Source organism: Oncorhynchus mykiss, chromosome 5 (assembly GCF_057628025.1).
Source record: "Oncorhynchus mykiss isolate SJ-2025 chromosome 5, ASM5762802v1, whole genome shotgun sequence".
Classification (NCBI taxonomy): domain Eukaryota; kingdom Metazoa; phylum Chordata; class Actinopteri; order Salmoniformes; family Salmonidae; genus Oncorhynchus; species Oncorhynchus mykiss.
This window is the reverse complement of record NC_143026.1, coordinates 55,374,905-55,393,026: the sequence shown is the minus strand read 5'-3', so window position 1 is coordinate 55,393,026 and position 18,122 is coordinate 55,374,905. Positions and strand designations below refer to the sequence as shown.

The window sequence follows — 18,122 nt, the reverse complement described above, 5'->3', positions numbered from 1 at the left end:
GTCAGCGCATGCTCGCAGTACACATCCTGGTAATCCGTCTGGCCCTGCGGCCTTGTGAATTTACCTCGAAGCGAGCATAGAAGTAGTTTAGCTCGTCTGGCATGCTTGTGTCACTTGGCAGCTCTCGGCTGTGCTTCCCCTTGTAGTCTGTAATAGTTTGCAAGCCCTGCCACATCCGATGAGCGTCAGAGACGGTGTAGTACGATTCGATCTTAGTCCTGTATTTAAGCTTTGCCTGTTTGATGGTTCGTTGGAGGGCATTTCGAGATTTCTTATAAGCTTCCGGGTTAGAGTCCCGCTCCTTGAAAGCGGCAGCTCTAGCCTTTAGCTCAGTGTGGATGTTGCCTGTAATCCATGGCTTCTGGTTGGGGTATGTACGTAAAGGCAGTGGTGGGCTGTCAGGGCCAGCAAGGCCTTCTCTGCTGGCCTAAACATCATCAGAATATAACTTAAAAATATATATATTTTCCCACAAATATGTATTAAAAGAGTTATAGACTTAATTTCATAGCTTTCCTCTTGGTTGCACTGCTTCCAGCCCCAGGTTGAGATTTGGAGGGCTGGTCTTTTTGTTTGATCTTTTATCCAATCATATTCAGCCATCATGTGTTGCCAGGGGTCTAAAATCTGCCCTCAGGCCTTCAGAATCAACAGTGTGGGCGCTTGTAGCTGAAAGTGAATGGAAATGAAAATTTAGTGTCAACCAATCAGCTTTAGAGTTTTCTATTGTACGCCTGCTGGCTGGCTCCAGTGTTACACAGGAGCCAGCTAGCAGGCGTAGTGGGTGCTCGTCTTTTGATTGGATTACCAATATTGAGAGGCAGGTCCTATATGGGCAGGTCTATGCAGAACCTCAGAACTAGGAAACTGAATTTGATAAATTAATTAATTTGCGTACTACTAAGCTGTTTTTTCAACCCACAATGGCGGAAGGAGGAGAAGATATCGATTTGGTCGAGGATATAATTATAACGCCAATCTCAAGACAAACTTTTCAAGAAAAGTTAGACATCGTCAGGAGAGGTTGCCCGACGCCGACGCTACAAAGCCTGTCACAGGCGGGAAAGGGGTCCGTTCGCCACTTTCAAAGTTCCAACTACGAGCGCTATCAATGGCTCACAGGCTCCGAGAAGCACTGCAAACTGTACTGCTGGGAATCCCTATTATTTGCAAGTGATCGATTTGGTGTTTGGAGCCACACTGGCTTTGCAAACTTGAGTTGTCTAACCAAGGCAGCAACGAGATACCAAAGTACATCTGGGCACTTACAAGCAATGGTGCTTTTGAAAACTTTTGGGGACACCCGAGTGGATCTACAGCTCAACGAACAAGCGCGCAAGGCAACAGGAGCTGCACAATGAAAAGGTATTGTACTCTTCCCCTGCAATTCTCTGAATTAAAATGTCAATTTTAAGGTGACGCAACGCCTGGTTATACTGCGTTTCTGTCTAAATGTAGTGTCTAGAATCATGGCATCATAATGATGGTAATAAGAGGTGGATTAATTCGGGTGGGACTGTGTATGACCTCACTGAAGGCCCAGGCCCCAGGCCCACGGCACGCCACTGCATAAAGGTCACTGTGGGGACAATGTCATCGATGCACTTATTGATGAAGCCAATGACTGATGTGGTGTACTCCTCAATGCCATCGGAGGAATCCTGGAACATATTCCAGTCAGTGCTAGCAAAACAGTCCTGTAGCTTAGCATCTGCTTCATCTGACCACTTTTTTTTAATTGATTTATACCTGTGTTCTTATACACTTATACCTGTGTTCTCTGTTTGTCTGATGCCAGTTCGTTTTGTTTCATCAAGCCTACCAGTGTTTCTTCTCGTGCTCCTGTCTGTCTCTAGTTCCTGTTTTCTAGCTTTTCCGGTTTTGACCACTCTGCCTGCCCTGACCCTAAGCCTAACCTTCGTTCTGTACCTTGCCATACCACCCTGGATTACTGACCTCTGCCTGCCCTGACCCTGCCTGACGTCCTGTAGCTTTCGGACTCTGCTCTGGACTACTGACCTCTGCCTGCCCTTTACCTGTCGTTTGCCTGCCCCCCTGTTTGAGGAATACACTTTTGATACTTCGAAACTGTCTGCATCTGGGTCTTCCCCTGAGCCTTGACAGTCTTAACATATTGATGTTGGTTGTTCCTCCTAAAAAAATCCCAAGAAAGAGGATTTCTACACCCACCATCTCAGATGGTTCTGAAATCGTTTCTGCTGTTAGAAACAGATAAGATTAGCATTCCTACAACATTTTTTTCAGAAATATAATTGACTCTCTGAGAATTTAAGCTAATTGATGCCACCCATATGCTGCTGCTACTCTGTTTGTTATGTATCCTGATTGTCTAGTCACTTTTACCCCTACCTACATGTTGTAACGGCTTTCTTCGGGTGAAGTAGAGGCGGACCAAAACGCAGCGTGGTGATGATTCATGTTTGTTTAATAAAGGAAAACTATACATGAATAAACTACAAAACAATGAAAGGTGAAAACCCAAAACAGCCCTATCTGGTGCAAAACACAGAGACAGGAACAATCACCCACAAACACACAGTAAAACCCAGGCTACCTAAGTATGATTCTCAATCAGAGACAACAATTGACACCTGCCTCTGATTGAGAACCATACTAGGCCGAAACATAGAAATACCCAAATCATAGAAAAACAAACAGACTGCCCACCCAACTCACACCCTGACCATACTAAATAAATACAAAACAAAGGAAATAAAGGTCAGAACGTGACAGTACCCCCCCCCAAAGGTGCGGACTCCGGCCGCAAAACCTTGACCTATAGGGGAAGGTCTGGGTGGGCGTCTGTACGCGGTGGCGGCTTTGGCGCGGGACGCGGACCCCACTTCACCATTGTCTTAGTCCACCTCATCCAACTATAACATTTTCCGTCAAGATAGAACTGCCAAAGGGGGAGGAGTTGCAGTTTACTGCAGAGATAGCCTGCAAAGTAATGTCATACTTTCCAGGTCCATACCCAAACAGTTCGAACTACTTATTTTGAAAATTACTCTCTCCAGAAATAAGTCTCTCACTGTTGCCGCCTGCTACCGACCCCCCTCAGCTCCCAGGTGCCCTGGACACCATTTGTGAATTGATCGCCCCCCATCTAGCTTCAGAGTTTGTCCTGTTAGGTGACCTAAACTGGGATACGCTTAACACCTCGGCAGTCCTACAATCTAAGCTAGATGCCCTCAATCTCACGCAAATCATCAAGGAACCCACCAGGTACAACCTTAAATCTTTAAACAAGGGCACCCTCATAGACGTCATCCTGACCAACTGGCCCTCCAAATACACCTCCGCTGTCTTCAACCAGGATCTCAGCGATCACTGCCTCATTGCCTGTATCCGCTACGGAGCCGCGGTCAAACGACCACCCCTCATCACTGTCAAACGCTCCCTAAAACACTTCTGTGAGCAGGCCTTTCTAATCGACCTGGCCCGGGTATCCTGGAAGGACATTGACCTCATCCCGTCAGTTGAGGATGCCTGGTCATTCTTTAAAAGTAACTTCCTCACCATTTTAGATAAGCATGCTCCGTTCAAAAAATGCAGAACTAAGAACAGATACAGCCCTTGGTTCACTCCAGACCTGACTGCCCTCGACCAGCACAAAAATATCCTGTGGCGGACTGCAATAGCATCGAATAGTCCCCGCGATATGCAACTGTTCAGGGAAGTCAGGAACCAATACACGCAGTCAGTCAGGAAAGCTAAGGCCAGCTTCTTCAGGCAGAAGTTTGCATCCTGTAGCTCCAACTCCAAAAAGTTCTGGGACACTGTGAAGTCCATGGAGAACAAGAGCACCTCCTCCCAGCTGCCCACTGCACTGAGGCTAAGTAACACGGTCACCACCGATAAATCCATGATAATCGAAAACTTCAACAAGCATTTCTCAACAGCTGGCCATGCCTTCCGCCTGGCTACTCCAACCTCAACAGCTCCGCCCCCCCCCCCCCCCCCGCAGCTACTCGCCCAAGCCTCTCCAGGTTCTCCTTTACCCAAATCCAGATAGCAGATGTTCTGAAAGAGCTGCAAAACCTGGACCCGTACAAATCAGCTGGGCTTGACAATCTGGACCCTCTATTTCTGAAACTATCCGCCGCCATTGTCGCAACCCCTATTACCAGCATGTTCAATCTCTCTTTCATATCGTCTGAGATCCCCAAGGATTGGAAAGCTGCCGCAGTCATCCCCCTCTTCAAAGGGGGAGACACCCTGGACCCAAACTCTTACAGACCTATATTTCCATCCTTCCTTGCCTATCTAAGTTCTTCGAAAGCCAAGTCAACAAACAGGTCACTGACCATCTCGAATCCCACCGTACCTTGTCCGCTGTGCAATCTGGTTTCCGAGCCGGTCACGGGTGCACCTCAGCCACACTCAAGGCACTAAACGATATCATAACCGCCATCGATAAAAGACAGTACTGTGCAGCCGTCTTCATCGACCTTGCCAAGGCTTTCGACTCTGTCAATCACCATATTCTTATCGGCAGACTCAGTAGCCTCGGTTTTTCGGATGACTGCCTTGCCTGGTTCACCAATTACTTTGCAGACAGAGTTCAGTGTGTCAAATCGGAGGGCATGCTGTCCGGTAGTCTCTATGGGGGTACCACAGGGTTCAATCCTCAGGCCGACTCTTTTCTCTGTATATATCAATGATGTTGCTCTTGCTGCGGGCGATTCCCTGATCCACCTCTACGCAGACGACACCATTCTATATACTTCCGGCCCGTCCTTGGACACTGTGCTATCTAACCTCCAAACGAGCTTCAATGCCATACAACACTCCTTCCGTGGCCTCCAACTGCTCTTAAACACTAGTAAAACCAAATGCATGCTTTTCAACCGTTCGCTGCCTGCACCCGCACGCCTGACCAGCATCACCACCCTGGATGGTTCCGACCTTGAATATGTGGACATCTATAAGTACCTAGGTGTCTGGCTAGACTGCAAACTCTCCTTCCAGACTCATATCAAACATCTCCAATCGAAAATCAAATCAAGAATCGGCTTTCTATTCCGCAACAAAGCGTCCTTCACTCACGCCGCCAAGCTTACCCTAGTAAAACTGACTATCCTACCGATCCTCAACTTTGGCGATGTCATCTACAAAATTGCTTCCAACACTCTACTCAGCAAACTGGATGCAGTTTATCACAGTGCCATCCGTTTTGTCACTAAAGCACCTTATACCACCCACCACTGCAACTTGTATGCTCTAGTCGGCTGGCCCTCGCTACATATTCGTCGCCAGACCCACTGGCTCCAGGTCATCTACAAGTCCATGCTAGGTAAAGCTCCGCCTTATCACAGTTCACTGGTCACGATGGCAACACCCATCCGTAGCACGTGCTCCAGCAGGTGTATCTGATCAGTGGATCATCCCTAAAGCCAACACCTCATTTGGCCGCCTTTCGTTCCAGTTCTCTGCTGCCTGTGACTGGAACGAATTGCAAAAATGGCTGAAGTTGGAGACTTTTATCTCCCTCACCAACTTCAAACATCTGCTATCTGAGCAGTTAACCGATCGCTGCAGCTGTACATAGTCTATCGGTAAATAGCCCACCCATTTTTACCTACCTCATCCCCATACTGTTTTTATTTATTTACTTTTCTGCTCTTTTGCACACCAATATCTCTACCTGTACATGACCATCTGATCATTTATCACTCCAGTGTTATTAACCTGCAAAATTGTAATTATTCGCCTACCTCCTCATGCCTTTTGCACACAATGTATATAGACTTTTTTTCTACTGTGTTATTGACTTGTTAATTGTTTACTTACTCCATGTGTAATTTTGTGTTGTCTGTTCACACTGCTATGCTTTATCTTGGCCAGGTCGCAGTTGCAAATGAGAACTTGTTCTCAACTAGCCTACCTGGTTAAATAAAGGTGAAATTTAAAAAATTAAAAAAATTGTCCGCCTCCGTGGCTCTCTAACCATGGCAACCCCTCTCAATGACCCCACTGGACAGAGGGGCAGCTCGGGACAGAGGGGCGGCTGCTCGGGACAGAGGGGCGGCTGCTCGGGAGAGAGGGGCGGCTGCTCGGGACAGAGGGGCGGCTGCTCGGGACAGAGGGGCTCTGGCGCCTCTGGGCTGAGGGGCTCTGGCGCCTCTGGGCTGACTGGCGGCACTGGCGGCCCCTGGCTGACTGGCGGCACTGGCGGCCCCTGGCTGACTGGCGGCACTGGCGGCCCCTGGCTGACTGGCGGCACTGGCGGCCCCTGGCTGACTGGCGGCACTGGCGGCCCCTGGCTGACTGGCGGCACTGGCGGCTCCTGGCAGACTGGCGGAACTGGCGGCTCCTGGCAGATTGACGGTACTTGCGGCTCCTGGCAGACGGGCGGCACTGGCGGCCCCTAGCAGACGGGCGGCTCTGGCGTCGCTGGGCAGACGGGCGGCCCTGGCGGCGCTGCGCAGACGGGCGGCTCAGGCGGCGCTGGGCAGACGGGCGGCTCAGGCGGCGCTGGGCAGACGGGCGGTTCAGGCGGCGCTGGGCAGACGGGCGGTTCAGGCGGCGCTGGGCAGACGGGCGGCTCAGGCGGCGCTGGGCAGACGGGCGGCTCAGGCGGCGCTGGGCAGACGGGCGGCTCAGGCGGCGCTGGGCAGACGGCCGGCTCAGGCGGCGCTGGGCAGACGGGCGGCTCAGGCGGCGCTGGGCAGACGGGCGGCTCAGATGGCGCTGGGCAGACGGGAGGCTCAGATGGGGCTGGGCAGACGGGAAGCGCCGGCAACGCTGGAGAGGAAGGCTCTGGCAGCGCTGGACTGACTAGCTCTGGCGCCTCTGGAATGAGGGGTTGTGGCGCCTCTGGAATGAGGGGCGGGAGCTGTTAGCGCCGAACAGGCGGGAGAGTCCAGCTGCGCTGGAGAGGAGGAAGGCTCTAGCAGCGCCGGAGAGGCGGGAGACTCCGCCAGCGCTGGAGAGGAGGAAGGCTCCGGCAGTGCTGGAGAGGCGGGAGCCCCTGTAAGGATGAGCCGGAGAGACAGCCTGGTGCGGGGGGCTGCCACCGGAGGGCTGGTGCGTGGAGGTGGTGACGGATAGACCGGACCGTGCAGGCGCACTGGGGCTCTTGAGCACCGAGCCTGCCCAACCCTACCTGGTTGCATGCTCCCGGTCGCCCTGCCAGTGCGGCGAGGTGGAATAGCCCGCACTGGGCTATGCAGGCGAACCGGGGACACAATGCGCAAGGCTGGTGCCATGTAAGCCGGCCCAAGGAGACGCACTGGAGACCAGCTGCGTAGAGCCGGCTTCATGGCACTTGGCTCAATGCTCACTCTAGCCCGGCCGATACGTGGAGCTGGAATGTACCAAACCGGGCTATGCACCCGCACTGGGGACACCGTGCGCTTCACAGCATAACACGGTGCCTGTCAGGTCTCTCTAGCCCCCCGGTAAGCACAGGAAGTTGGCGCAGGTCTCCTACCTTGCTTCGCCACACTTCCTGTGTGCCCCCCCCCAAGACATTTTTGGGGCTGACTCTCGGGCTTCCTTCCGCGCCGCCGTGCTTGTCTCTCCAACTCCATTCTCCTATACCCCTCTTCGTACTGCTCCAGCGAATCCCAGGCGGGCTCCGGCACTCTCCCTGGGTCGACCGCCCACCTGTCTATTTCCTCCCAAGTAGTATAGTCCATACTCTTGCCGTCCAAAACGTCCTCCCATGTCCATTCCTCTTTTCGCTGCTGTTGCTGTTGCCCGTTACCACGCCGCTTGGTCCTGTTGTGGTGGGTGATTCTGTAACGGCTTTCTTCGGGTGAAGTAGAGGCGGACCAAAACGCAGCGTGGTGATGATTCATGTTTGTTTAATAAAGGAAAACTATACATGAATAAACTACAAAACAATGAAATGTGAAAACCCAAAACAGCCCTATCTGGAGCAAAACACAGAGACAGGAACAATCACCCACAAACACACAGTGAAACCCAGGCTACCTAAGTATGATTCTCAATCAGAGACAACTAATGACACCTGCCTCTGATTGAGAACCATACTAGGCCGAAACATAGAAATACCCAAATCATAGAAAAACAAACATAGACTGCCCACCCAACTCACGCCCTGACCATACTAAATAAATACAAAACAAAGGAAATAAAGGTCAGAACGTGACACATGTACATATTACCTCAACTACCCAGTACCCTTGCACATTGACTCAGTACCGGTACTCTTCTATATAGTCTCGTTATTGTTATTTTATTAATCAATAATTTCTTTTTTTTCTTTGCTAATCTTTTCTTCCTTTTAACTCTGCATTCTTGGGAAAGGGAGGTCAAGTCTACGGTAAAGTTCACACGTGGCAAGTTCAAAAATGGATTGCCAAATTACTTCTTATCACAATAGAAGGAAACAAATGATTCCCTACAGACGCTCTACTTCAACGATATCAGATATGGCTTTCATCAGAGCAATCTGTCAGGACATAACACAATCTGCTTTGACAGTTGACACTATTATAGAACTTCATTTTATTGAATGATTCCAAAAGTACATCATACAGCCAGAGGTACAGACAGTGTCTAGGAACGTTTTGCCCTGCAATGTGAGTCATGCCTGGAGATCCATCAAGTTATTGACTATATTTTCCACAAGAGGACCAGACTGTTTCACAAGATGCAATATATCCCTGATGTTACAAGGTTAATTCACTGTGACTCACTCAACCAGGTTCTCTAAATCCTCAAGCCCCGAGATCCGTATTATAAGGATATGTGATGTTTATTTGGGATGAGATGCACAACTAGACGTCAATAACTTCCATCGAGGAAGACAAAGGTGTCAATGAAAACAGCACTCAAGAAGCTTTATGGCAGAAACAGGCCAATCAAAATGGGTGCCAGGCACTTAATTTAACTAAAACTGCCGTACATAAACACAGCAGCCATTATACTGACAGAGTTGTGAGCCGTGATTTCTGGCTACAACAGCCGGGGTCATGTGGTTTGACCTCGGTGATGGATGTTCAATCAGCCCCACATTGGTGCCGATGCTCAGACCTGGAGCCAAGATGGAAGAGCTCATCTCTGGGCATGGTGCACTTTATAGGGACAGAATCAATTCACTTCTCCCTGTCCAAGATTCTCCCTCTATTATTCTTAAGGAAGTAATTCATGTAAAAGAAAAGGACTGAAAGTGCCAAGAACATCCCGTAAATAACAGGTGATAGACGACTTTCTCACTCTGCTGGCTTTGTATCTGTCGTGTTGATGAAGGGCCGCTGGCCGCGGATCCAGATCGTCATATTTCTGTCAGCCACTACATGGCCCCTCATGGCCCCTCTATTGACGAAAGCCATGGTGACTACCTATTGATTGAGTGCACTGGGGGGGGGGGGCCCTCCTCCCACATCTGACAGGATAAAAGTATAGCTGGGATGGACCAAAGGCAGTGGATTTGCTGGGGCAGGTTGAGAACGAGTTGACACTACGGTAAGCACTTCTTTGGGACAGTTGCTTCGCTGACATGGACAGTTTTGTCTCTGTGAACTACTGGCTGGGACTGCTAGCTTTTCTGCTTCTACAAGGGGTAGTCAGTGTGGAGGGAAGAAGCATCTTCAACCCTGGTGAGTCTGCTGGTTTGGTGAATGAATGTGTGCTAGCTGCTGGCCTATTTGAGGCATAGACGACCTGAAGATGTAGGCGGTCTGAGGACGCTGGTTGCAACTAATGGGTTAATTCCCAGCTGTTTTGCATGCATTGTCAGTTGTTATAATGTGAGCATGCAAAAGCATACGGATAATTATTTTGTTGGTGTTCTACGGCGGGGTCATTTAGTGTTTGCTTGGCAATTCAATTGTGTTCGTCTAACAATACTGTTAATACTGCACTGTGAATGTGGCTCAGTTTAAAGGGGATATTGTGAATTATATTTTTTCCCCACATATTCAGGAAACCATGTATATCCCCAAAGAGGAGACACAGACGCCCAGAATAAGATTCTAGCGTTGTTGCTACATAGAAGCTTAGAACCTATTGAAAGAAATGACGCTTTAGGTAAGGTTTTTACAGTATATCACACACACACACTAATACAGTGTTTGTCAATGTAAAAAATACAAGGATGTGTATATATAATATTACATGGACTATTTCTCAGGTTTGCCGTTTGTGCCAACACATTTCTTTCTCCTCTGCAGGTTTAGAGTTTGCCAACAAGCTAGCGGAGCTGAAGGAGGTAGGTCATTCAAGTGTTTTGTACACACGGGAGTGCAACAGTTTAAGCACTTGGTGCACTTGGTGTCATACATTTCATTCAGCTGAGAAGACGGCAATGCTTTTAAGCAGGGTTTATGAGATGAACGGTTAAACATAGTTCTCCTTGAGCGAGACACTGTGTACATTCTGTGGAAAATTCCCCCTGGGATTTAGCCTTTACATCGAGCAGATCTGCCTATTGTCTGACGGAGTTCAAATGAGAGCTCTAGCAGCATAATCTCTCCTGGCCTTGGATAGTGATGACCTTACCTGAGAGCAGGCACCTCCCGTAAAGACCGACACAGGGTTCCTTTGGCCGTCCGTAACCACTGTGTCCTCTACCTTTACAGATAGAGGCTTTGAAGGAGGACTTGGAGCTGGAAAGGGAGCTCTCCTCAAACACACTAGCGGAGGACAAGTCCATACTGCGGAAAAGGGTTGAGCGTACGTTTCTTATCGCCGACTGTCGGCGACGGCACTGATTTTTCCACAGTCCTAACACATTTCATTTCCTACAGTGGTCTTCATTTTACAAACAAAATGATTATTCCTCCTTGAAATCGTGCAAGAGACTGAACAGTGTTTTCTCTGTGTCCACAGCCTGTTTCTGGAAGTATTGTGTATGACAGTACTTCCAGGAGCGCAGTACTGTACGTGCAGTACTGTCCTACTTAGAGAGGAGCCTCTGAGTCCCGCTGCATTGCCCTAACGCTCCAAAGACTCAACACGCTCACAGGCAACAACACAACTCACCCATTACCAAGTGTTTGAATGTTGTAGCGTAACTAATATGCTAATACTATAATGTACTCATCACTGTGCTGTAACCTCTGTGCTGATGTCGCAATATCGGGCGTCTACAGGTGTTTATAATAGGTTCAATGACGGTTGGGTCTAAATCAAGGTGGGCATAAGTTACATTTTATTTGTGTTGTTTTGCATAATTACCTTGTAGTGCATAATTACCTCAAACGACCGAAATGACTTGATCGCCAGTTCGGTACTGGATGTAACGTTTCAGATGCTTCTCTACAGGACTCCAACTTTTGAGATGACAAGGAGTTATCAGCATTTCTCTAAGAATGGAAAGTATTGTTGTCACAGCCTAACATCGTCTGCTGACAAAGGACTTGGTCCATGTTTCCACACCCAGAGTAACTGTCCTCTTCTCAACATGTCGACTTTGTCTTCCTCTAGTGGTAAATGGGTGCAGTGACGCAATTCATGTACTTTCCATTGTCAAATATTAGTATTGCTTTGATGAAATATCAGTATTGCTTTGATGAAATATCAGTATTGCTTTGATGAATGTGTTACCGTTTCCTTCATTTAATAAACTATATATTATCATGCTAGCTTGTGTCTCGGCTACCAGTGATTATGTCACTCCAGGAATAGAGAAATAAATGGTTAGATCAACCCCTGAGTTGTAAGTCACTCTGGATAAGATTGTCTGCTAAATGACAACATTTTGAAATGTAAGGACCAGGGCTGTTTTGGAAATGTTTGGCTATCTTCAGGCTATATCTTTTGCCTGAATGAAACACCTTTACAACTCAGTCGCTAAGACAAGATCTGGCAACAATCGTGTCCAGTATGAGAGCGAGAATGTCCATTGAGGTGCACACGCCTTATAAGTAAATTTTTTGGGGGAGGTACCTGTATAGCCTCAAAACATGGTTAAAACTATCATTTTGAGATCATGGATGGTCAGTCCTTGCATCCATACCTCTGTCTACAGATGTAGGATCTTCATTTGAGCCCGTTGGAGCCAGTGCAGAAAAAATCCTCATGAGCAAAAGAGTGACCAAATTAAGATCCTACGTCTGTATGAATTGGAGAGTGGTTACATTTCTCCAAGTCCATCCCGGGCGGGGAGGACACTTTGTTATTGTCTCAACTGCTGATTACCACCTTAAATACAGTATTATTTACACATTGTTATATACATTAATACATAGTATTTAGGCTATTCAATCTTGCACCACAAAAATGTATTGTTTTAATTATATTTTACCAGTTTTATTTTAGTCGTGGTAAAACTATGCAATTTACAGTTCTGCAATTTTGTCTCGGCTGAGAATTATTGCTCTGTCCATGACTTTGTTTTTCTGCCATGGTTTCTGCCTCTCTTTCCCTCATTGTCACTGTGGTGGTGCATCTGGGAGCCGAGTCATTGGCTCGGTCTGAACATCGGGAGTTGCACCAATGATAGGGCTCTCTGAATCCTACAGAGAGATAGATGGGAGTGGAGGGATATCTGAGAAACCAGTAAGCCTGTGCAATCAGCTACCCTGTCAGAAAACCACAATGGAACATTGGAGAGAAACGTGTGGCTATGAAGCACCACTGATTTACCTGAAGCGGTAGAATTGTAGATCTGACTACAACAGGATAGGGTGAATTATTCGTCACTCGTGGCCTACTCAAAACAAAAAACCGCAGACAAACAGCTAAGCTGGCAACCATACACAAATGCACGCAAGCACACCAAAATAGAACAGAGAAAACCTTTTAAACCTACTACATATGAATGTTACGGGGAACATTGGCAACCATCCAGTCTATAACGGATATATTGTAATGTGGGTCTTATCTCCCCGTGTTCAGCGGCCTGTTGACCGGAACGCGGGCTTGCGTATGGTCTGCGCATCCTGCTAAGATAAATTATACGGAAATGGAGACGCATCCTATCAAGTCTCTCAATTACCAGGCATATAAGGACCAAGAGCAACACAACAAGAGCAAGTCTGCTGTGGTGCGTCTCGTTTGAAAGGTAGGCAGAATTCCTTGCATCAGTCTACTACTAAATTCCTTTTCTGTTTATTATAAAGTACAGAAACTCTAGTACTGTATATTGATTATTTGTTTGGTTAAGTTTATTTTTTTAAATACCTGAAGTCCATAAACGTATCATCCTTGTGCAGTTTACATTTATAGGCTACATTGAGGACTTTATTGAATTGCTTTAGGCTATCTGGCATTAGTGCGTAAACCAAAGCTTCAGGGCCTAACTGGACAGGCGCCAAGTAGCTTACATGCCAAGCCAATCGCCAAATGCTTTTGGGAACAGGCAACAACAAAAAAGGACAATGTCCAGTTTAATTCAATCAGAGAAACGCTGCGAAATGGAGAGTTGAAGATCAAGAGAAGGGAGGGCCGGAGGGCCTGACAAGTAATGTTTGGGAAAGAATTGGTGAAATGGTTAAAGAGGATGATTGTGAGGAGCTATAGGAATTCGACAGTCACAAGATGTCACGTCAAGGGAACTGTAGCCTACTGTTCAGACGGGTTGAATTGAAACTGAAATCTATAACCTCTGTGGGAGCAAAACTCATGACTATGATTACATTTCCATTATTAGCAGTATCTTAGACATTCCACTTTGAAGTGCTGAGACAGAATGGCTATTTAAGGAATGGAACATATATGACCAGGGCCCCGCCACCATTATAACCTAGACAGCGTCAGATGCGGGCGTTAACAAGCAAGAACTGAGACGAAAAGATAATGGTGGAGAAAGGTCAAGGGAAGTTATTTTCATATAGAGGGAGGGGATTCTATACATTATGCAAAGACAGAATACTATAAAGGCAGGGCTCTGTGATAAGAGAACTTAGCTGTTCCATGGAATTGCTCATCTCTGTTACTTTGTAATAAAGTCTAACTGAATCTACAGGTTCCAGTATCTGTGCAAATATTTGACTCAATATTTTCCACAACACCTCTCACATAGCCATAATGTTAACTCCTGAAGAATTAAGCACTTCTTGCAGTAAAATTATACACCAAATGTAAGCTAAATTTTGACTGGGGAATAGGAGTGGAGAAAAAAATGATTTATTTCTTTCAGCATCTTGAGAGAATGTGAATGCGCAGTCAGATAGCACCTCTACTGATGGTATCCTTTATCAGCATCATACAAACCGATAGTATTTCAACCACATAAAATATGCATCCAAGCCAAACTGAAATCTTATCAGAAAAATGTTGGGTCGTTTTCACAGCTTTCTATTTCCTCACAACCGGTCAAACTGAAGTACTTTTTAGATTTTTTTTCACAGAACATATTTCCCTTATTTTGTTTATACAGCTGACCAACTTACCACTAATAGGTCAACCAAGCAAAGTTTTTTTTTTTTTTTTTAATGGCCAAATCAACTCAAAACTGCTCAATATTTGGTTTGATGTTACTTAAAGGTAATATGGCCTTTAAAAAAAAACTTTGCTTGACTATTCTGGCCCATTGACTACTTTCAAGGTGAGGAACCATCTAACAAGAAGTTGGAAAATACTGAGCTTCACCTTTAATCTAGCAACTTGTCATATACAGTACTAACCTAATATTGATGATCAGCAGATTTTGATCTTAACACATTTCTCCCTTCAATAGGCACCATGTGGAGCGTATTACTCTTTCTCCTGGTCCAGCCTTTGCACGCCGACAGCATGGTCTGCCCTAGCAGCTGCATGTGCAACCTAGAGGGGGCCGTCAAATGTGTGGGGAACATCAGTGACGTGCCCAAAGGCATGCCCACCAACATGTACCTACTTCAGCTGAATGGCACCAACATGAAGGTTCTGAACGAACAGAGTCTGGCCATGTTGCCCCTTATGCTGCGTTTAGGCATCAGCCACAGCCCCCTGGACACCATCCACCCTGAGGCCTTCCATGTGGCCCCGCAGCTCCTCTCCATCAAGCTGTCATCCAACGCCCTCTCCAGCCTCCCTTCCCGGGTGTTCAGCCCCTTGGTCGGCCTGGAGCAGCTGCATCTGGATGACAATCGTCTGGAGTCCATCGCTCCCGTGTTGTTCGAGGGTCTGGCCAACCTGAACGAACTGGACGTCAGTAACAACGCCATCGCTCACCTCACTCCCAATGTTTTCCACGGACTGAGTAGCCTGCGCTATCTCAACCTGGGGAGAAACTCCCTGCAGCAGCTGCCCCCCACCTTGTTCCACTCATTGACGCGGTTGCAGTTCCTCATGCTCTACAACAACAAGCTAGAGCGGCTGGAGGTAGGTGCCTTCGACGAGCTGGCCAACCTCCTGGAGCTCAAACTGCACAACAACCAGATCGCATACATCCCCCCCGAGGTGTTCTGGGCCCTAGGCAACCTCATGACACTCACCATGTCCTCCAACCTGCTCCAGGGTGTCCCGAATGAAAGTTTCTACCACCTTCCCAAACTCACCAAGCTCACCATCTACAAAAACCCTCTGCTGTCACTGCCTGATAAGTTGATGGGCCAAATGCCCAGGATGAAGGACTTCTACCTGTATGACACCAAACTCAGCACCGTGCCCTGGAGCCTGTTTGCCAACATGAGCGGGATGGAGAGGCTCTCCCTGCACCTCAACAACAAGCTGAGGGAGCTGCCCCCTGACATTTTTTGCTGCCTGCCCAACCTCCAGAAGCTTTCTCTCAAGTCCAATGACATCCAGGATCTACATCCAGATATCTTCTCCAAGCTGGCCAATATGAACACTCTGCTCCTGAATGATAACAAGCTTCGCTCCCTTTCTGAGGACATATTTAAGGGCAACCCCAGTTTGGCCAACATCGAGCTGAAGAACAACCAGCTGCGGACCCTTCCGGGGGAGGTCTTCTCTACTGCAGGGGGTTTAAGGGTTGTTACTCTGAGTGGCAACCCATGGGACTGCAGGTGTGGCATCAGAGACATTGCAAGTTGGATAAAGCTTAATGAAGGCGTGGTTAGTGATCGGACGGATGTGATATGTCGTAATCCGTACCCTCTACTTCTCCGCCCACTTGGTTCTCTACTCAACGAAGAGTTTAAGTGTGACGTTACCACACCCTCGAGCAGCCGCTCAACCCGCTCTTCGATTGAACTCAGCCATGCCGTTTCCACTACAGCTCTTGAGGAGCAAGAGGCGGTAGACTTCACAGCCACAACTACTGCACCCGAGGCTCCATCAACCCAACAAACAGAAAATCCTACTGAGAGTGTCCGGTTCACCACACCTGGGACTAGGCGCACAACAGCTGCCACACCGACCGCCGACGTTCTCAACATTCTTGACGACGACTATATATTCAAGCCTATGGGCACCGAATCGCTCCCCGTCCATGTCCTATCCCCGCCCTTCCTCGACAGGCTGGTGTTTGAGAACGGGCTCGAGTTTGTGCACAACAACCGCCTAAAGGGCTGGGTTTACCTGTGGACGCTGCCACCCAATGGGGCTTACGTTGGTTTCCTCATGGCTCTCCACATCCTTCTAGTGGCCACAGGCGTGGCCCTGATTCTGGCTGCCATGTACGGGATGTACCGTCTCCACCAGGCCACGGAAGACCTAGGAGCAATACTCACAAACAGGAAACACGCCATCATATCAGAGAGGAAGCAGAAAGACCAAGATAAACTGTAGCTTCACCAAATGCGAAGATGCAGTACAGTATGTGTCGAGAGTATCATTGTGGTGAAACAGTTTTTAAAAGAATAGCGGAACAAGACCTTGGGAAACCTGTCAATGTAAAGCACAAGCCAACGCTGTCTGCATTATTTGAAGTTATTTAGCATTAGAAGAGTGTAACTGACAATTTATTCATTAGGCATATCTCGTCTCTTCCCAGTGGTAGAAGCTTTAAACAACAGGAACAAAGAATTATCCTCTCACAACATTGGTCCAAAGAGCCAGACCGTTATGGAGTTAGGCTAGCTCTTTTTTTATTATTATTGTGAAAATAACGGATGACGGTATTGATGACTATGTGGACCGAGTGAACAATTTCTCAATTCTATTGGGTGAACCATATGTTCACTAAGCTGTGGGTAAAATTCACCTCTGGAGTACAAGCTAAGCAACCTTGTCTTACTCCTAAGAGTTTTCCAGTCAATTAATGGCCATATGGTGACAGTACACATTTTTTTCAGCAATACAACGATTGGCAACATCTAACCAGTGGAAAATAACATTGTCATGGCTTATTAGTTAGATATAGGTCATACTGTTTCTGCAGCTGGGGAAAGTAAGCCGAACCGCATGAATAGAAATGTCGTGATGTCATAAGATTATCTTATTCCTGTCTTTCCCACTAGCAGCTATGAGTGATCCTAATATGCCTGTATATTTTACGCACGCACGCACACACACACACACACACACACGTAAGTGAGGTACTGATATCTTACTATTTAACTGCTCAGAGACATCTTGGTGGGCCGACAGGTGTGAATTATGAAAATTAGGGGACTTTTGGATTTCCCACAAATCACAAGACCAATTGTAGTCATTTAAATGTATTAAACACATTGAAAAAAAGCAGAAAAGGGGACAAGGGGACATGAGCTTCATGTATTGTAGGTGAGCCGATGCTTTTCTTTTGACTCACGGGACACGACAAATGGGAAGCTCAAGTACACCATTTGTCAATATCATAGTGTAGTAAGACATTTTTCGTTGGGAAATGTTCATTGCAATGTTCCTTCCAAAACAAAAACAACATCCACATGAAAAACTGTTTAAGGCATTGGTATTCATTTATCACCATGTACAAAGTTGCCTATAAATCATTTGTTTTATCCCATTACTCTTGTGTTGGCAGATCATTCTCATGTAGGCTATTTGAGAACTACGCTGTTAAGATAGAAAGACTCAAAGCATCGTCATTGCGTAGTGAAACCATGAAAAGCAGTTCACCTAAGCTGAGATCTGGTGTTTGGAGGGTGTTTGAATGTAAACCCAATGCCAGTGTTATAGTACGTTGAATGTATTTGAAAACAGAATGGAGATTCAGAAAGTGGTTCTTCAATTTGAATATTGGTGTTAAGATAGTCTTGTGAAAACCATTTCTGGTGTTTCAGTGCATGTAAAAGGCAGCATCTGAACACAAAAAAAACATGTTTTGGCAGACTGTCTCTCATACAATCAAATGA

At 47.1% G+C, this 18,122-nt stretch overlaps 2 protein-coding genes across 2 annotated transcripts; both read left to right on the top strand.

The window, feature by feature from the left end:
* The first annotated feature begins 7,871 nt into the window (after positions 1-7,871).
* Positions 7,872-11,579, top strand: uts2d (urotensin 2 domain containing). Its single transcript, XM_021603324.3, has 5 exons — positions 7,872-9,593; positions 9,919-10,023; positions 10,167-10,204; positions 10,575-10,668; positions 10,825-11,579. The coding sequence occupies exons 1-5, from the start codon at positions 9,494-9,496 to the stop codon at positions 10,848-10,850; spliced, it is 363 nt and encodes a 120-aa protein (XP_021458999.1). The 5' UTR covers positions 7,872-9,493; the 3' UTR covers positions 10,851-11,579.
* Positions 11,580-12,373: 794 nt separating this feature from the next.
* Positions 12,374-17,773, top strand: LOC118964619 (uncharacterized). The gene is made up of 2 exons (XM_036977827.2): positions 12,374-13,000; positions 14,618-17,773. Exon 2 carries the CDS (start codon positions 14,623-14,625, stop codon positions 16,612-16,614), a length of 1,992 nt encoding a protein of 663 aa, XP_036833722.2. The 5' UTR covers positions 12,374-13,000; positions 14,618-14,622; the 3' UTR covers positions 16,615-17,773.
* The last annotated feature ends 349 nt before the right edge of the window (positions 17,774-18,122 follow it).